An 18,408-nucleotide genomic window follows, 5' to 3' on the forward strand; every position below is an offset into this window, starting at 1 on the left:
TTCAGTTTTATATTTATCAAATGCAATTCTATTCGAATTCTATGAAATCATTGATGCTTGCTTCTGTTTGTACCTAATGTGGTGATTTTGAATGATTTCAAAAGTTTTATTCTCCTATAGCTCTCTGATTTCGCGTCTGGTTCGTCGTACGTAAGTATACATACATGCCACAGTCGTACGACCGTGGTACATATTCTACTTTATATATTTTACATATTTTTACATTTTATGTGCATTCTGTGCACTTTTGCGCCTTGAAATTTCTCATAAAAGCATAAAAATTTGCAATCTAATCATAACACACATACACAACTCTTAAGCAACTGTTTATATTTAAAATGGACAGACCAAAATAACATCACCCAAAATTTTTATCTAATTTAAATTTTTGTGGAAATGTAAATTATCAAGTATAAAAATGCCACCAAAGCCAGGCACACAACCAGATACACAAACACAAACTAAACCACATAAAAAAATAGGGAGTCTTATATGCGGTTTTAGAAGTAAATAATTAAATGTCATTACATTATACATCGCAGATGAACAAACATTTTTCGAATATTAAATATAAATTGTTTATATGTATACATATGCAATATTGTATATTAAATTTAATCTTATGTAAAGTTAGTTTAAAAAATGTTATATTTCAGGTCCGGGTCCAAAATATCCACTAAAAACTCTCGTGGGTTATCAAGATCATTGCCTTTCGAGGTACCGAAATCCAGCATATACATTTGGCAACAAATATCCTAGTTTACGAATATGTGAAGGACCAGGACCGAAATATTTATTAGACAAGCCCATACGTGGTGGTTTCTCATTTGGATTAGTTGGAAAGACTTTCGGTATTCTACTTATTCTTATATTCTTTGAATTACGCACGAATCATTTCGTGAATTACACGTTCATTATACATATACGTATTTAATTCTAGTCAGTATCTTATATCTAATGGATTGATTATAACATTTCTATTATAAAAACAACCTCAATATCTTAAAAATGTTATACTATTTTAATACTTCCGTTATCTTTTTAACTACGTAACTACATTACATTACATATTCCATAATAATAATTTTTAATAAAAATTTGATGTAATCTGTATAACGTATTTTGTACAAGATTATTAACATTTGACTCGAATACAAAATATCAAATCAACTGATTATATAATATTCTTATTTTCTTCTTTTCGCAGATACTTCGTGTACGCCTGGCCCAAAATATCTATTGCCATCTCCAAAAGGTCCATCTTTTACACTAAAATCCAGAACTAAACAGAGAAAATGTTCCTTTTCACCAGGTCCTTATAATGTAAAATTTCCTATACCAGGTCCAGCTTTTTTTATGTAAGTACTTCTTGTTACGCATCAGTAACCCTTGAGATATTCGTCAATATAAAGATTATTACGACTCAAATATAATACCGTCACATACCGCTAAAATATATAAAAATCCGAATGTAACGGGAATGAAAATAAGCATAGCAAAGTATTATCTTTTTCCACCATAATTTTTACAGCGTTTCGATTTATCCTACGAATCGTTGATCCGTTTGGGATCGATACTTGAAAGGAAGAGGGCCCGATTTATAGTATGTTCATCTGTTTGCGTTTTCTCTTCCAACAGCCGAGGATGATGAAGGCTAGGCAACCGTTTTAGACATTCGAACTTCACGTTTTCTTATACACATCAGAAGGGAGTTTTGCTTTTCCCATTCGGTGGCCAGATCTATTAACAGCAATGATCTAAACTTAAATTGAATTTAAATTTGATCTAAACTGAATGATGCTCGATATTTGCATGACTTCGAGTCACCAGCCATTGTCCATCGAGTGAATTACCTATTCTCGTAAACATTTTCTTCGGCTACACGTGGCCTAGTCCAATCATAAATCTTCCGAAAGCAAAGTATGTACGATCTGCCTAATTTATATTAATGTACTTTTAAAAATGCACTATGTTTATACATTATAATATAAAGAAAAATTATCATTTATTATGTAAACAAATTTCCAAATTATATCGTGTTTGGAATCATTCTAAAAATAAAAAATTGTAATAAGCATTGTTTCTTCGTCCAGTCGCGGGGAGACGCGTTTGCGTTGAAGCGCGTCAACGGGAGTCGTAAATTCCCATTACGATTATAATAATCGACATCACGAGCAGGTCGATCCCCTTATTTCTTGTGGGATAATAGGGGTGTTTGTTTTGTAATACAACTGTAGTCTACAGTTATATAATATGTATATATTTACACCAGCTTACAATACTTGTTGCGTAGACAGGAATTGTTTGACTCGACGGCCAGACCGTGAGGGACGTCGCACGGACCATCTCACGCGACGTAACAAGCATATTGATAAGAGTTTCATTGATCACAAATCAAAAATAAAAAATTTTGATTTTTGAGTTAGAGATCTCAGATTATCGCAAGCCTTCAATGTTTTCTGAATGCTTCTACTCTCGGCCCCTCTTTTTCTTTCAGCCGTGTTGTCCTTTTCTACGTTCAATACATCTAACATCTCAGTTTTGAAAAATAGAATTGTTTTTACCTCTCTATAATTGCAATACTTGGGTTCCGAATTTCTGACAATTATCGGAGGTTTCCGTATTTAAAAAAATAGTTCTAATTAACTTTTATCTTATCAAAATTAAATTGTATTAAATGTTTGTTACATGATTTTTAGAGGAGAACGTTTAGCTGCTTTAAGACGTGATCCTACACCAGGTCCCAAACTTTACAATGATGCATTGGTTGCCCAAAGAGCTCCAATGTATAGCGCAACTATCAGAAGAGACGAAAAAATAATTTGTCGTTCTCCGGGTCCGAAATATAATCCGAAACCTCCTAAACCACAGCCCATGTTTTCCTTTGGAATCAAACACAGCGAGTGTTCTCCTCCTTATATCGTTGAATGCGATGATCAATGTTAAAATTTTGGCAACTGTAAATAAAAAGTGTAAACATTTACGTATAAAATATAAAAACAGAATTTATGAATTTCTTATTTCACAACATATTCATTTATTTATTTATATATTTATAATATTATATATATAATTAATATATATTATTATATATTATATTTATAATATTATATATTTCATAACATATATTTCATACATATTGAATTCAAATGTGTAGAGATAAGACGATAATTAGCGAACGATACAGACGCAATGTATTGCTTGATCGAGTGAAAATAGACTATGAAAGAAGTTAGCATAAAAAGAATGTAGGAGACTGAGAGATTTAGAAGATATCTTTAACTATAGATCAATTGGAAGGTAAGATTTTCTATGGGCTCCGTCAGTCAGGTTATGAGAGAAAGTAAAGAAAAACAACACAGCTAAAAGTTTCACTATGTAGAACCATATGTAGAAAGATTAGAGCATCGGAGTACTCCTGTATGATAATTATGTAATAGTACTACCTATTTAAGTATTTGATCATTCATTTTTACTCAGCTAAACATTAGGTTCTTGAATTAGTTGACGAATCTTTCTTTCTGTTATATTCATTATAAGGTAAAAAGTTATACAATTAGAGGTCCACAAATGAAAAAGATTAGTAGTTGGGATTCAATACTTACTCTTTGAGTATAGTGAATGTTAATGGATAAAAGCAATATCTAAGAAAATCAGATATTAAACTCACGTAATTTTCAAATAAATACATTTTTATTAACATTTTTTATTTTACATTCAAACAATGGATACCATGAATTAACACGAATTATCCAATGAGAAGGAACTCGAAAAAATGACATTTCTGTTCTCTTCTATCAACGTTATGTACTACTAAAATTCAAAAGCTTAATGCTATAAATTTCTTTGTTGTTTATTCTCTGTGCGCTTGTTTCATCAACTCCTTCGACAAATTAAATTTATCGTTAAAAGTAACAAACCGGATGGACAAATGTAGGATGTGATAGCTGCGAATGAGTTTTGGTATGACCTGTGGGTGTAGAGTGAATAATGAATGACTGCAGACAGAATGGAAGATGTCGAATATTAGATGTCGAATTTAGAATATCGATTGCGAGTGAAGAATGACTACGTAAGTAGAGATTTGGCTGACATGATAAGAATGTGTAATGTCTTCAAAAATGTGAATTAGGAAGCGAGAGGCATTCTGTTACTGTTATATTGAAGTCGTTGCGTTATGTTAAGCTGTGCCTTGATTATAAAGAGTATTAAAGATATTTTTCGCGAATTAAACCCGATAGGATTGCTGTTTTCATCTCCGATGCTTTTTGATAAATTTTTTAACAATAGCTACGGAAGTGCTTCAAAGTAACGGCCGCATAGCGTAAGTACACAAAATGATAATACTCTTACTTATTACATTAATAATCCTGAACAGTGGTATAAATATCTAAGTTTGGCACAAAGATTTAATTTTACGCCAAGTAGATATACCAGAAGTCACGCTATTCGTAAAATGTTTGATGTAAGATACATTGTTACAAGATCTGATTGTAGAATATTAAGATAAAATATATCAAGAAAGTCGTGTTGAATTGGAAACACCAGAGGAGAAAATAATTCTAGAGATATACGAATAAAATAAGAAAATGTACAATATAAAGGGGAAAAAACATAAACCATATAAATTCGATGTCTTGGGTGCAACACAAAGAACTCAATTGGCACTGGGACAAAAATCTAGTCCGAAATTACGTATATACTAACTAATACGTATGTACTAACCAACGAATTACGAAACAATAAACTTATTATGTGTAAGATAGGAAATCAAGTTGTCAACGTTTTGACGATAGAGGATCATACGAAACCATACATTAAGTATGAGAATCATAATACAAGTAAAAATGTTTAACCTAAGGGTAGGGCAGAATGGTTAAATATAGGGCATGACATATGTAGGTGGAATTCGATAGTATCTGCGAATGGAGTGGATGATGGGTGATTGAAGGCCAAGTGAAAAATATTGAATGAAGATACTGCATTAGACCAGAGTGTCGGTCGCAAGTAAAGAGTAATTCCTAAATGTACACGAGACATGTATAGGATCACGTAGAGGCTATACGCGATGAAAATGTGTGTTGTATGTATGATGTCTGAATATGGTCTGATTACAAAGCGAGAGAATCGCTCATGCATTGTCGAAAAATTCATGTCGTCACTGTGTTGTATTAAATTCTTTGCGTTGTGTTAAGCGTCGTGATTGTAAAGAAATGTTAAGTATATCCATTTTATTTAATAAAGTCTTCACACGTTCGTTCGCCCAATCCATTGATCCTACACAAATAAATATATTTCCATGGTTGTAACCAATATGTGTAACGTCAAAGTGTAATTACACTTTCTCGGCCTGCTCCCACTCCAATCCATTTAACTGAAACAATAATAATTTCTGAATTTAATGTTATTTAATTTAATTTAATGAGTTTAATTTAATGTAATATTTAATTTTTTGTACTTGTAATACGTCTAAGTTCAAGACTTTGCATTTTTAACTAAATATGAAAGGAATTGAAAACAAAAAAATATTTTTTATATTAACAAGAAATTTTCATTATTTAAGTCAGAATCTGATTTTCATTCTATATAACGATATTCAAAAAGCTGATCAGTTTTCAAACTAAATGCATAGATGGACATTCGCAATCTAATTATAATATTGAATAGGTAATATAGAACATAGAGTTGAAAAAATTAATATGTTACTAATTTTTTACTGGAAAAGATTATTAATACGCTCTTTATTTTTAATCGGCGATACTGTACGCAAAGCCCAAAAAGCCACAAAACTGATCATGAGATTACATAATAATATAATTTTCACATATTAAAATATTACCTGGTACGCCAAGATGTTCTTCTATTAATTGTATATATTTTTTTGCATTAGGAGGTAGCTTTTCCAAGGAACGTACACCCTCTGTTTCTGACTCCCAACCATCGAGAGTCTCGTAAATTACTTCTACTTTTGCTAAATCAGAGGTGCTACTTGGAAAATAATCAATTTCTTTTCCATTTAATCGATAACCTATACCGACTTGAATTTTTGGAAGCGTATCTAGAATATCTAATTTCGTAAGACATATTGACGTATATCTGCAAAATAAATATAATTTATATTATTGATGAAGGTAAAAAATTTGAAGGTATAAAAGTGCATATAATATGCAAAAATATATAAATATCCAAAGTACAGTACTCGTTATAATATTTTGTAAATGTATAATTCTCTACGTAGATTTCTCTTTATCTAATTACATTCATAAAAATATGAATTTACTTAAAAGTCCATTTATCAGGTATATTTATTATAAAAGTATTTCTTACCCATTCACCAAGGCGGTGAATTTAAGAAGAGTTAAATCTAGCCAACCACAACGTCTCTTCCTGTTTGTCGTAACACCAAATTCGTGTCCTCTTTTTTGTAAAAGCTCGCCTGTAGCATTCAAAAGTTCAGTAGGAAATGGACCATCACCAACTCTTGTGGTATACGCTTTAACAACACCGACAACTTCTCCGATATAAGACGGCGATAATCCAAGACCGGTACAAACACCACCTATACTGCAGTTAGAACTCGTAACATAGGGATATGTACCAAAGTCGATGTCTAACATCGCAGCATTTGCACCTTCTACTAATACTTTTTTTCCTTCGCGTAATGCTTGATGTAAATACTGAACTGTTTCTTTCACTAGTGGTCTTATTCTTTCTGCATAGCTGAAAAATAGGATAAAGGAAATAGAATAAAGAAATTGTTTTTTACTAAGTATACTATTGCTTATAAGAATCCAGATATTGTAGTCGATACATAGTACATAATAATACATGAATAGTATTATTTTATTAATATATAATAATTATTCACGATTCAATATTATTTTCAATAAACTCTCCTCATACTTGTTTAGTGCTAGTATCTGAATCATATTCAGATTTAAGTGAAAAATAAATAAAAATACATACTCTTTATACCGCTGAAGCTCTGCTTTCACGTCGACCTGAAGTGCTGGAAACATTTTTTGATACGAGGTAATCAGCGCATCAAACTTTTGGGAGAATTTGTCGAAGTCGCCGAGAAGATCACCGATTCTAAGTCCATTTCTAGCAGCTTTGCTCGAGTACGTTGGACCAATTCCTTTTTTAGTAGTACCCAGGGACTGTGTACCTTTTTCTAATTCTTGGAGGCCATCGACTTGCTGATGAAAATCAAATACTATGTGCGCACGATCAGAGATTATCAATCGCTCCTGCCAATTTTTTAAACCTTTCGCTTCATTGCTTTCTAATTCCTCAAAAAGACCCGGTAGGTGTATTACTACTCCGTTTCCTGAAACAAAATTCATGACAGGATAATATTATAATTATTGTAATGCAGTATCAGCAGAAATAGGATCACGGTGATCAATTTTCTCTTTTAGACTCATATTAGTATTATAAAATCTATAGACGGCGGGAATGAATCGCATTACACGATCAACTTAAATTATATTAATATTTTATACTAATAAAGCAATTGCAAATTAGTTTGTGTCGCATAATATAATTTGAAGTACAGGTAGTACATTTTTTATCAGTTTCCTCTTTTTTTCAAGTTTCCAAGGTTATCCTCAATTTTTTTTTTTTTTTTGTTTAGAAATAAATCTATAACTTTTTTTATGCTGGATTCTTAGTGGATATTGAGAAGAGTTGAGGAAGTATCATAAAATATATTATGGGAAAGGAATATACATTTATCATAATAAAATTAAGAGTAACTTTTGAAAGAAAAAACAAACTGGTATCTGCAACGGTTTCTTACGTTTCATGTGCCTCACCTAGTATAATGTAATGAAATCGTCGTATCCGTTCCCAAGATATTTTGCGGATAGTGTAGCGAACACTATTATACAGAGTAAACCACGAAATTGGAATGGGTTATATTTGGACTTTGATTAAAGATAGAAAGAGATTAAAAATTTCATATATAAAATTATATCTAAAAATTATATATGAAATTTTTTAAGCTATACAACATTGGATTACTGTGTTTACCACAGAGCCCAGATTTAAATCCTATCAAACATTTATGAAACCATCTCTATCAAATACTAGACAATATATGAAATAACAAACTGTTATTTCAAGATGCGTTGTTGCTCATTTGCTTAAATATAGATAACAATGTTGTCAACAAACTAATATTAAGTACGATTTGAAAACGTAATTCGAAATTATAGATACCAAACTTCCTTTTGAAAGTACATCTACATCTGTATTTTCCTTATTAAATTGATAGTCAACTTAATTTCCGCAGATGATGGGGGTTTATCTTTTTTTTTTTTCTTTTCTATAAATGTAAAGACATGTTTCAATACATGAACAGTTAAGCTCATCTTAATTAATAGCTTTCTGGGTATTTTGCTCTGTACGAACAAGCTGACTGAAATAATTATCACGTCTATTATGCTAATTTTTCTTTATAACATTTGTGTATATTGCTGAAGCACGAATAACTTCATGCACAAAATATCAATGAAAAAGTTGTATAGATTCTTTCCAAAATCATGTAAAGCATAGCTTAGAAAAGAGTATCACAGCAGAATACAACTCTAACATTTTAACGTTGGATGACGTAAGGACATTTACATCAAGACGAAAACTGCTTCTTTTATGACGCAACGTTGCGTTAAATTTCTGTCTTGAGAACCAAAGATGTAGCTTTAGTTGCAATTTATATTGCGATCAGAACAGATAGATTCGTACACAATACATTAAATATGACTAATCTTCACAATATACGATTGTATTACAGTTGTTATTATAATTGTATATATATATATATATATATCTACTTCCATTATAGCTGTCGGTTAAAATTATTTCACAAATAGCTAATGCCAAAGAACTATAAAAAAACTTTCAACGAAGATGTGTCACCGACTAATTTTATAACATATTTTGTAGTCGGTATCTTCATTTTTTAATATTTTACAATTTGTTGTACACAACATAATATGTGTTATATAAACTAGTTCCACTGTATTTATGTGTTTCTATTTCCTATATTATGTAGTTAGTAAGTACAGTTTTTAATGAAATGGCCCCGACACGACCTAAAGATGATAAGTCCTTATTGTCCGTATCGCCAACAGCTTATGTAACATGTATATTGTTACATTCTATACCCAAAACAGTTACGTAGATACTTAATCTTTTTCTCTGTTTTCTTTTTTTTTTTTTTTTATGTTTAGCTAGCGTAACAGGAGATCATCGATATTCTATTAAGGGCCATCATAATCGAAAAATAATTACCTATAAGCGAAGTGCATCTAGGATTGATTATTCCACTGGGTAGAAGATGGAAGTGGAACTCCGCACCGTCTACTACTACTGTATGCCCGGCATTGCTTCCTCCCTGCAAAATTAAAATTCTCCTTTTGCTCCAATGTAAATATCTTTTTCCTTTTTCATTTTTATTTCGTACTTTTTAAACACTTCCAGTGACAGATCAGAACAGATGTTGTTCATTTTACTCAAACATCAAAATTATTATGACTTTCAATGAAACATCTAAATAATAATTACAAAACGAACAATTTAATTTACATTCTAAAATATTTTTCATATGGTTTACTAATGTTGCTGGCAGTGAATTAATGAAGTATCATTTTGTAGATAACACAATTTGAAGAGTCCAGGGTAGAGTGTCAGATTACAGTTATTTAATGATTCCTCGAATGAGGAATGATTAACATGTTAAATGAAAAATAGGAAAAATATTGAACATGTGATGTCAATAAGCAATACCTAATGAGGTACGAAATTAGCATTATTTATTAACATTAACACATTAGAGACTAGTAACGAGAATTCAAATTTTCAGATACTTGTATTACCTTTAATTTTTTCCTGATAACGAAGCTTTTCGTTCTCGACTATTATCGATTTTAATTTTAGACTTTGTTATAACAGATGTTTTCAGCTTGACGTTAGAGCAAAGGCGTATACAAGAAACATTCAAGCGTACATAGGACCAATTATAATGTTAAAAGATTAATGATCTTTAGTGAAATTATTAGAGGAAAAATATATAACGAACATCATTTGTGATAGAACAAATTAATTAAAAGATATTACTATTACTATATAAAATTATATATTCGTAAAAAAAAAAGATATGTTAAAACTTACAACGTATTATATAATACCGATCGAAACTACATATGAAACGAAATTTTTAGATTCTAGATACAAGATGTAAGAAGAATAATTTGAATAGTTTAGGGCAGAACTTTATATGTTTAGATTAACGAGATTATCTGAAAAATTAATGTCATGTTTCCCGTAAACAGTTCATTTTAATTTTCGATACGATTTTTTAATCGTTTGCAACTACGTAATAAAGAGATATTAAAGAAAATTTATTTACATTGAGCGAATAATATAACAATTACAAATATTTCGAAAATATTTTTTCATAGCAAACTCATGGTCGCCTTTTAAGTTTATTTAAAGAAAAATTTTAATTTCATTAGTAAAAAATTGCGGATGTAAACTCTCGATTATTTTTTTGCTATTATCATTTTGTGTACATCAATTACAATTTTGTTGGCATTAAAGTACTATAATAGATCAATTATAACAAAAGTTTAAACAAGTAAATATTATCTCAGAATTTATGAGAAATTGTATTGCTTAAATTCTAATGCATGGAATTACGATACAATTATAGTATCTAAATACAAAGTTGAACAAGATATTGAACCTAACAAATACCAAAGTCGTATTCTAAAGTCCTATTCAGATTAATTCAAGCAACTTGAAATTTCGTGATTTCTTTGACTATTAAATATATATTTACTTAACTTAAAATATTCTTTCAAACTACCTTCATTCTTACTAATCCACTTGACTTCAAGCAATTTGAAACACTTGATAGTTCCAAATAAAGCAAAGAAATAAGGAAACAGGAAAAAAAGCTACCTTCAGAATAAAACAACAAGCATTATATTTATGAACAATGTGAAACATCAATATCAAACACGATTTATGATAACCTTGTACAAATTAAGTCATAATTATAGTAGAAAAGTTGATTTTACTACATTTGATATTCATAAGCACCAGCAAGTCACAGATGGCAATCGCTTCCTACTAGGGAAGAACTTATGTAAGAACTAAATGTAACGAAGTTCTGCATAAATGTGCTAGGCATTAAATCTCGGACAAGCAGCGGTAGAAAATGTACCTAATCGTCTATACAGAGCTGGTTGCAACGAAATCGAAACACTGAACCATATACTAGATACACTAGATACTATATACTAGATATTTACATAAGAGTGGCCAGGCACAAAGCTATTGCAATATTTTCAGTTACCGAAAGCATTCTGAAAACAGAACTTGATGGCAAAGCTAAGAAGAACTGCGTTGGTTATAGACGCACAAATATGTAGCTAGCGAATAAACCTTACAAAAGCCTACAAGAAAAAGACTAATTACTATCAAAAACTGGAAGATGCTATTATGAGATACAACGCCACAGAAGTCAAATTCACATCTGCTTCCATACTTTGTCGGGAATATGAAATAAAAAGCAGTAGCAGAACTAACCGGTATGGAAATAGAAAGAAGGAATTGATTATTCTGTCATCTCGAGCCCTAATTGGTGAACTTAATGCATTCTGTATCTTTAATAAATCCATACTAAAAAGGATAACGGGTGTAGGTTGAATTGGACCTTGATACTCGATCTATTTATGTATTACCTGTAAACAGGTATAATGATATGCTTACTAATACATAGTAAGATGAACAAAAAACAAAAGAGAAAAAAAAATAGTTAAGCAGTAATGGTTGTGTGTAGTACGTGCTTGTTGAATAAAATTAATACTCATTAATCAACTTTTATTTACGAAATCCTTCTAGAAGGAAACCTACCAAGGATATGAAATAAGAATAATATACCGTTGTAGAAAGATACAAAATTAATTTTATAATACCCTTTATTTTATACCGTTTCTTTTACTTTATGATAATTTTTCCTATTTTCTTATTTTAAGAATATCACTCATTATATTTATGTGGGGTTAGGTATATCTTTAATGATCGTAATAATAGACGTATATTTGATTTTGTCGCATTCTCTCGTGTTTTAACTCATTATGCAGTAGATGAAGTACAGCGACGTCATATAATCGGTAGAACATTCGGGTAATTATGTTTAAATTATCTATTAGGTGATCCGAGAAGTTCGTACCATGTTACATTTACATATTTTATGAAGTGAACAAAGAACGATAAGATATATATAGTGAGCGAAAAGTTTGTATACTATCGTTTAGAAATATTTAGAATATTGTAAATGGAGAATGTAGATAGTTACTTTTCTTGACAGAATGTAATTCAGTTACAATATTATGGATAAAAGGACTCAAAACACTTCCATCTTTTATTAAAGTTATCATAGAATATTATGACAAAATATTTTATTTTGAAAAGTTAATATGTAACACAAAAATTGGCATTAAACGAAAAATTGCTAGCATAGTTAGAAGAGAGAAACAAAGATACAGGCCAGGTCACTTCGCACCCCCAGCATGGCCTGTACACATGGATATCACGTGCGCTGACCTGACTAATTCGTAAGAAGACGAAAAACAAATGTGGACGAGTGTCACGCATCTCCCTAAGAAAAACCGACCGAGCTCTGCCATGAAAGCTGGCCACAAACCTTCAATGAAATACTTACATGCGCAACCAACGGCGACCCCACCAACCCCTAAAAAGATCACCAAGCAGCACCTTGCAGGTATCGACATAAAACCACGGTTCCCCATATAGACAACAGAATTTCAAAAACTGTCCACTCCGGAATAAAACTGTAATTCGGAAAACTCAGCTATCACCAAATCTCCATCAATTATTTTGTGCGAAAACCTGATTAAATCAAAATTATTCATCTACTGCCCAAATACCTAAAAGATTTCAACATAAAATGCATCTACATGAACAAACACACAGAATATAATAACGAACAAGTATACTGTAAACACCTTGCAGCGATAATAATAATAGATAATAATACTAGTAATAATAACAGTAATATCTTATCTATATTTATCTATAATTATATTCTGTGTTAAGTATCTGTTTATAGTAATAGGAATGTTAGCAAATGTACATACATATTTTTATAAAATGTTTATATTACGTCATATCAATTGCAGTATATTGTATACCGATGAATGATATGTGAAGTATCTAAAAGCTATTAATGAGCATTGTGCGTGTGAGTGCTTAAAAAAATTAATAGTTGTGGCAATTCATAGTAGTCTAAATAAAGCTTCATTTTAAGCCAATTTATGTTTATGACAACATTCAGAGTGGATAAAATATTATGTAACGAACTGTGAACCTTGTCTCTTGTGTTAATAACCCATGTAACTCACATAAGTGGTTGATGTGACTTTAAACAATAGGAATAAAAAAGAATATTAGGTTTATTAAAAATCATTCTTTTATGTGGTATATATAAATTTTAATATTTATGCAGGTTTGCACCAGATTTTAACTGCAATATGATTGTTTAAGAATTATGTCACATTATGTCATTTATAGAGATATATTAAGGTCGTCTCATTAAAAAAGATCTTAATACACCAATGTAAAAAAATTGACTTTTAATTTATTATACATATAAAGTTATTAATGATAGTCAATTATGTATAAATTAATAAATAATTTACAAATTTTATAGAAATAACAAATTAATTAAAGCATCATTAAAATTATAACTTCATGACTATATGATTATTACAGAGAAATATACTTATATATGTGATACTAAAATTTGATCTAATAAAGTAAGTGAATTATTTTAATTAATACATAAACATGTAAATGGACATATGTCAATTGTTACATACATACACATTTACATGTCAAACGTAATTAATGCTTCATAAACTAGAATATGTGAAAATTCTGCATCAATTACAAATGACTTAGTACTATTTTATTTTTATAAAGATATTGTGTCAAGATGGGTTATAAAAACATTTAGAATATGATGGATGCTATATGTAAATTATTTACATACTTGCGTTTATCTATATGAATTTAAGAAGATTTTGATAAATATAGAACTTCTCATAAAAATGAGTACTAAACTATGTGATATTTACTAAATATGTATTATAATTTCAAAGTTCCATTATCATAAATTATACTCTTTTCAATGCTTAAATTAGCTTACAGAAGTATACAATTTTTATTTACCTCTGTAAGAGGAGGGATATCAATATAGAGAAAGAAACACTAATAATCATGTGACATATGAAAACAGTGGAGAGAAAGAGACAGAGGAGGGAAAATTTTCGTCACTGTTCAAAATAAAACGATAAAAGGGGAAACATATAACCTATTGTGTGTCTTTAAAACGATGGATCTAGTAATCTACGATATTAAATTTTCTAATAGAAAATATATTTTGGATCAAATTTAAACGTATAGAACTTTATGCCGGAAAAAAGGCGGTCGAGAATGAAAAAATGGCGGACTCACCTGACACCTGCAGACGACGTCAGCATCCATAGCGAGCATATCGACGACCTTGCCTTTACCTTCGTCGCCCCATTGTGCTCCAAGAACAACAGTAACTTTGGCTGTGTTACTATTCGACACACGTTGCTTTTTCCTCGGTGATGCAAGAACACCATCTCCATTTGCTTGTTGAACGGAACGCTGCATTTTCGGGTACTATATTCGTAACTTTCCGAGTAATTGAACAAATTACGCGCGCACGCACACACCTCGAAAACTGCCGCGCGACTGCTGAAACATAGACTGGTAGTCTACCAGTGATAGAAGAGTTTGACTGACTTATATTTCAGCGCCGAATGGAACGACATCTAGAGGGAAAAATAAAGATTATAAAAATTAAATAATCTCAAGTAAGATAAAAATTATAGAATAACACAAATATTAATTCTATGAAGATTTTCATCATTAAAAATATAACTTTACAATTAAATGAATAAACACGTTTAACGATTTATTAATAATTTTGTTATTAATTAAGGTGATTGACATTAGGCATAACTTTATTTTTTATATTAAATACATCTTAATCGGTAAAGTAAAAATATTGGCTAATCGTAAGTACATATGTACCAGTTAGTACCGAATAGACTTGATATTTAATGTTTTTTCGTGTCTCAAATTTTGCAACCTTACCATTTTCACGTCGCATACGACTTTATCGATGCCAGTATAATAGAAGGTTCAACAGTTATGTTAGTGAGCGTATTGCATACTAATGCACGTATTGCATACTAATGCATTCAGTTTCTGTTATATAGTTAAAGATAAAGCACGTGTTACTATAATTTTCTGGCCCAAGATATTATTTAATCTCGAACTAAAAATTATTATCTTCCTATTTTCTATATATTAAGTAATTTTATTTGATCAAATTAAATATAACACGTATATTAAAAGTTTTAAAAGATATTTACATTACAGATAAATTATATTAGCTCACGCTTACGTATATATTTACTTTGTTTACATAATAGAGTAATGAACGTTAAGCGGTAAGCGCTAAGCGATACGGCTTGCCACGCGGATTTTTGATAGCGAGAGGGCGGGGGATTCTCTTGCAAGTCGAGCGTGCACGAATAAGGTCTCGATTATAGAGGAGAGTGATAAGCGGTAACTGATAAGCGGTAGAGCGACAAAACAAGTGACGGCTGAGCGATAGGAAATAAATCTATAGATTTGACTTATTTTATGTTTGACTAATAATTAAAATAAATCAATCCTATGGATTTATTTTCTGTCGCTCAGCCATCACTTGTTTTGTTGTTTTTTAAGCCTAAATAATTACATCTTTCTTTATGCACAATCGATTTACAGAAGGATCCCTCCGCTCTCTTGCCATCCAAAATCGTGAGTCAAACCGCGGCGCGGGTTGTTATTCTATGGTCGAAAGTTGAAACGATTAGGTGTATCCGTGTTACTTTGCCGCAAGTGTCAATCTCTGTAATACTTCCGTAATCATTCATTCATACGCTACTATTAACCCTATATTAGCATTTAGTTGACGTACATTTTTATTCAATAATATATTACAACCTTATATAATTTATGATATTACCAATATCTCATCCACTTTACCAATTTTGGTGATTTTTCTTTCTTCACAAAAAGCTGTCGGTACTGTTACAGTGAATTCTGCCTATAATTGTGCGCCTGTGACTACTGTGTATGCATCAGTATTGGCTGCCGGCCGCTTCAGGACGCGGCGCAGCTGTCGCATAATGAATTAATTTAAGTTTATATAAGTTTTTAAAATCTAGTGATATTCAAAGAATATTAAATGTTATTAAAATATAATAATTGTACGAGAATATTATTTTGAAGAAGATAACTATATTATATTTGAAAATAAATACTCGTTATTCATACAAATTGTGTAATAGGCTTATTTTTTATTGTATTATTATATATTAATACAAAATTCACGTCGCTCCCTGGCACGTCGATTTTGAAACCAAATCTTTATCTGAAACAAATCAGCATTATGACAATAATATATGTATAAATACGTAAATACCTTTTCCGATAAATATAGGTATTATTTCCTTTAACATCTTCCGATTATTATAAAAAGTTAAGTTCTAAGTATCGTCGCTCACAATCAGAAAATTGTAGTTTAGACAAAGGGGAAACAAAAATAAAAGTTCTCAACTTCTTATTAAACAAGGAATTATAACGTATAGCTTCAATCGTATTAAAACAAGTTAGTAATAAATGTAAAAAACTTTGAAAGTACCCTGTTAGGAGGAAGATTTAAAACATTTGATATCTCCAATACGTTGTCTTTTGAAAGATAAGCATTGTTCTGAAATTGGTGCTCGAGAAAATCCAGTTGAAAAGTTGAAAATGGTATCCGAGGATGAAGACTGGGCTTTCGTCTATTTTTTCCAATCGCACGTTTTCTAGGAATTTTCGGAGGTTTATACCTTGTACATCGAAGCCATTCTAACTCTGTTGCATTTTCCATTACTTCTACATATTCTGTTTTGCTATTTAAAAGATTAATTAGCTTTTCTTTCATATTATCAAACGACGGAGATCTATTTTCTATCTTTGTCAATGTTTTTGAGAAATTGATTTTTGAATCTTTATTTTTATTTTCTAGAGAGTCACTAGATCTATAATTTATGCATTTAATTTGTTTGTTTCCAAATTTTTCTTCGTGATCTTGTTTCAGTAATTCTTCTTGAAATTTGTTGCGATGACACCTTTGGTCTATTTTCAAATTTATTATGTTATTTTGTTGTTCATTTATATTAACATTACCGTAACGTTCATTTATTTCTTCGTAGTACTCATCACCCTTCTTAGGTTTAACGTATTCAGAATTTGTTACGTGTCCTTTTTCAGTATGCGTTATTACTTTTGAGCCGCTTATTTCATTGGAATTAAATTCCTCTTGTTCAAGGGGTTTTGAAAAATGTTGATAGACTCTCATATGTTTTTTTTCATCAGCAATTAAACAGGACCTTTCCATATCAGTGGTACATTTTCCAATTATGTCAAATTTTGAAATTTTATAAAACTGGTTAACGATATTATTTTCTTCAGTATTTAGCAAACTTATACAATGTTCCTCATTCTTATATTGTTTGAAATTGATTATTTTGAAATTCACTTCGTCGTTTTCTTCTACGTTAACTTCACTTTTTCGTTGAAAATACACATCATAATCTTTTGCATCAGTAAATTCGTTATTTTTAAACACATTATTTATTCGATACGTATCTCTTGTGCCAATTCCGGAGTTTGTCGGTAAATTCTGCGCAGGATTCGGTGCAGGATTTTCCTTGATGGATGCAAAATTATTTTTTGTATTTACCGCGACATCTTTTTCTATACTAATTTCAAAGGCGGTTCTAACATTTTTTTCAAATTTTTCTTTCTGTAAATCAAATTCATGAGTTTTTGTTACACTAAATTGAGACGAGTTTATATATTGGTCATTTCTAAGAAATCTGAATTTATCGGCTAGGATACTCTCGATGCTAAAGTCTTTTGGTTTTCTAACCGATTTCATGTCGAAACTTCAACTGTGGTCGCTTAATAAAATCCTCTTTATATATGGCTCTCCATTACATGCTACTATGGCCACCCCAAATTTTCGTAACTTGCGCCTGCTGAAGCTCGGTTTCGAATTAAACGCATAGTTGAACACACGATGCTATCTTGTTGGACCAATGTTACAGCATTCAGTGACTTTCAACCTTAATTTTCTGTATCTCTATACAAACAAGGTTCTCGAAATTTTTCATTAAACGACTTTACTTTTAATCTTCACGCATTCCCCTGCCCCACTCTAGTTTTAGCTTTATTAAATATTCA

At 30.7% G+C, this 18,408-nt stretch overlaps 3 protein-coding genes across 3 annotated transcripts; 1 reads left to right on the forward strand and 2 right to left on the reverse strand.

Annotated features, from left to right (window-relative positions):
• Window positions 1-17: 17 nt before the first annotated feature.
• On the forward strand, window positions 18-3,019 carry LOC139992950 (uncharacterized). Its single transcript, XM_072014273.1, has 4 exons — window positions 18-506; window positions 657-851; window positions 1,208-1,358; window positions 2,700-3,019. The coding sequence occupies exons 1-4, from the start codon at window positions 419-421 to the stop codon at window positions 2,944-2,946; spliced, it is 681 nt and encodes a 226-aa protein (XP_071870374.1). The 5' UTR covers window positions 18-418; the 3' UTR covers window positions 2,947-3,019.
• Window positions 3,020-3,674: 655 nt separating this feature from the next.
• On the reverse strand, window positions 3,675-14,840 carry Adss (adenylosuccinate synthetase). Its single transcript, XM_072013562.1, has 6 exons — window positions 14,548-14,840; window positions 9,295-9,397; window positions 6,967-7,330; window positions 6,328-6,720; window positions 5,840-6,096; window positions 3,675-5,374 (listed from the first exon to the last, which is right to left on the reverse strand). The coding sequence occupies exons 1-6, from the start codon at window positions 14,731-14,733 to the stop codon at window positions 5,325-5,327; spliced, it is 1,353 nt and encodes a 450-aa protein (XP_071869663.1). The 5' UTR covers window positions 14,734-14,840; the 3' UTR covers window positions 3,675-5,324.
• Window positions 14,841-16,777: 1,937 nt separating this feature from the next.
• Window positions 16,778-18,103, reverse strand: LOC141445863 (uncharacterized). The gene has a single exon (XM_074111996.1). It carries the CDS (start codon window positions 18,101-18,103, stop codon window positions 16,778-16,780), a length of 1,326 nt encoding a protein of 441 aa, XP_073968097.1.
• Window positions 18,104-18,408: the final 305 nt, after the last annotated feature.

Source organism: Bombus fervidus, chromosome 12 (assembly GCF_041682495.2).
Source record: "Bombus fervidus isolate BK054 chromosome 12, iyBomFerv1, whole genome shotgun sequence".
Taxonomy (NCBI): Eukaryota; Metazoa; Arthropoda; class Insecta; order Hymenoptera; family Apidae; genus Bombus; species Bombus fervidus.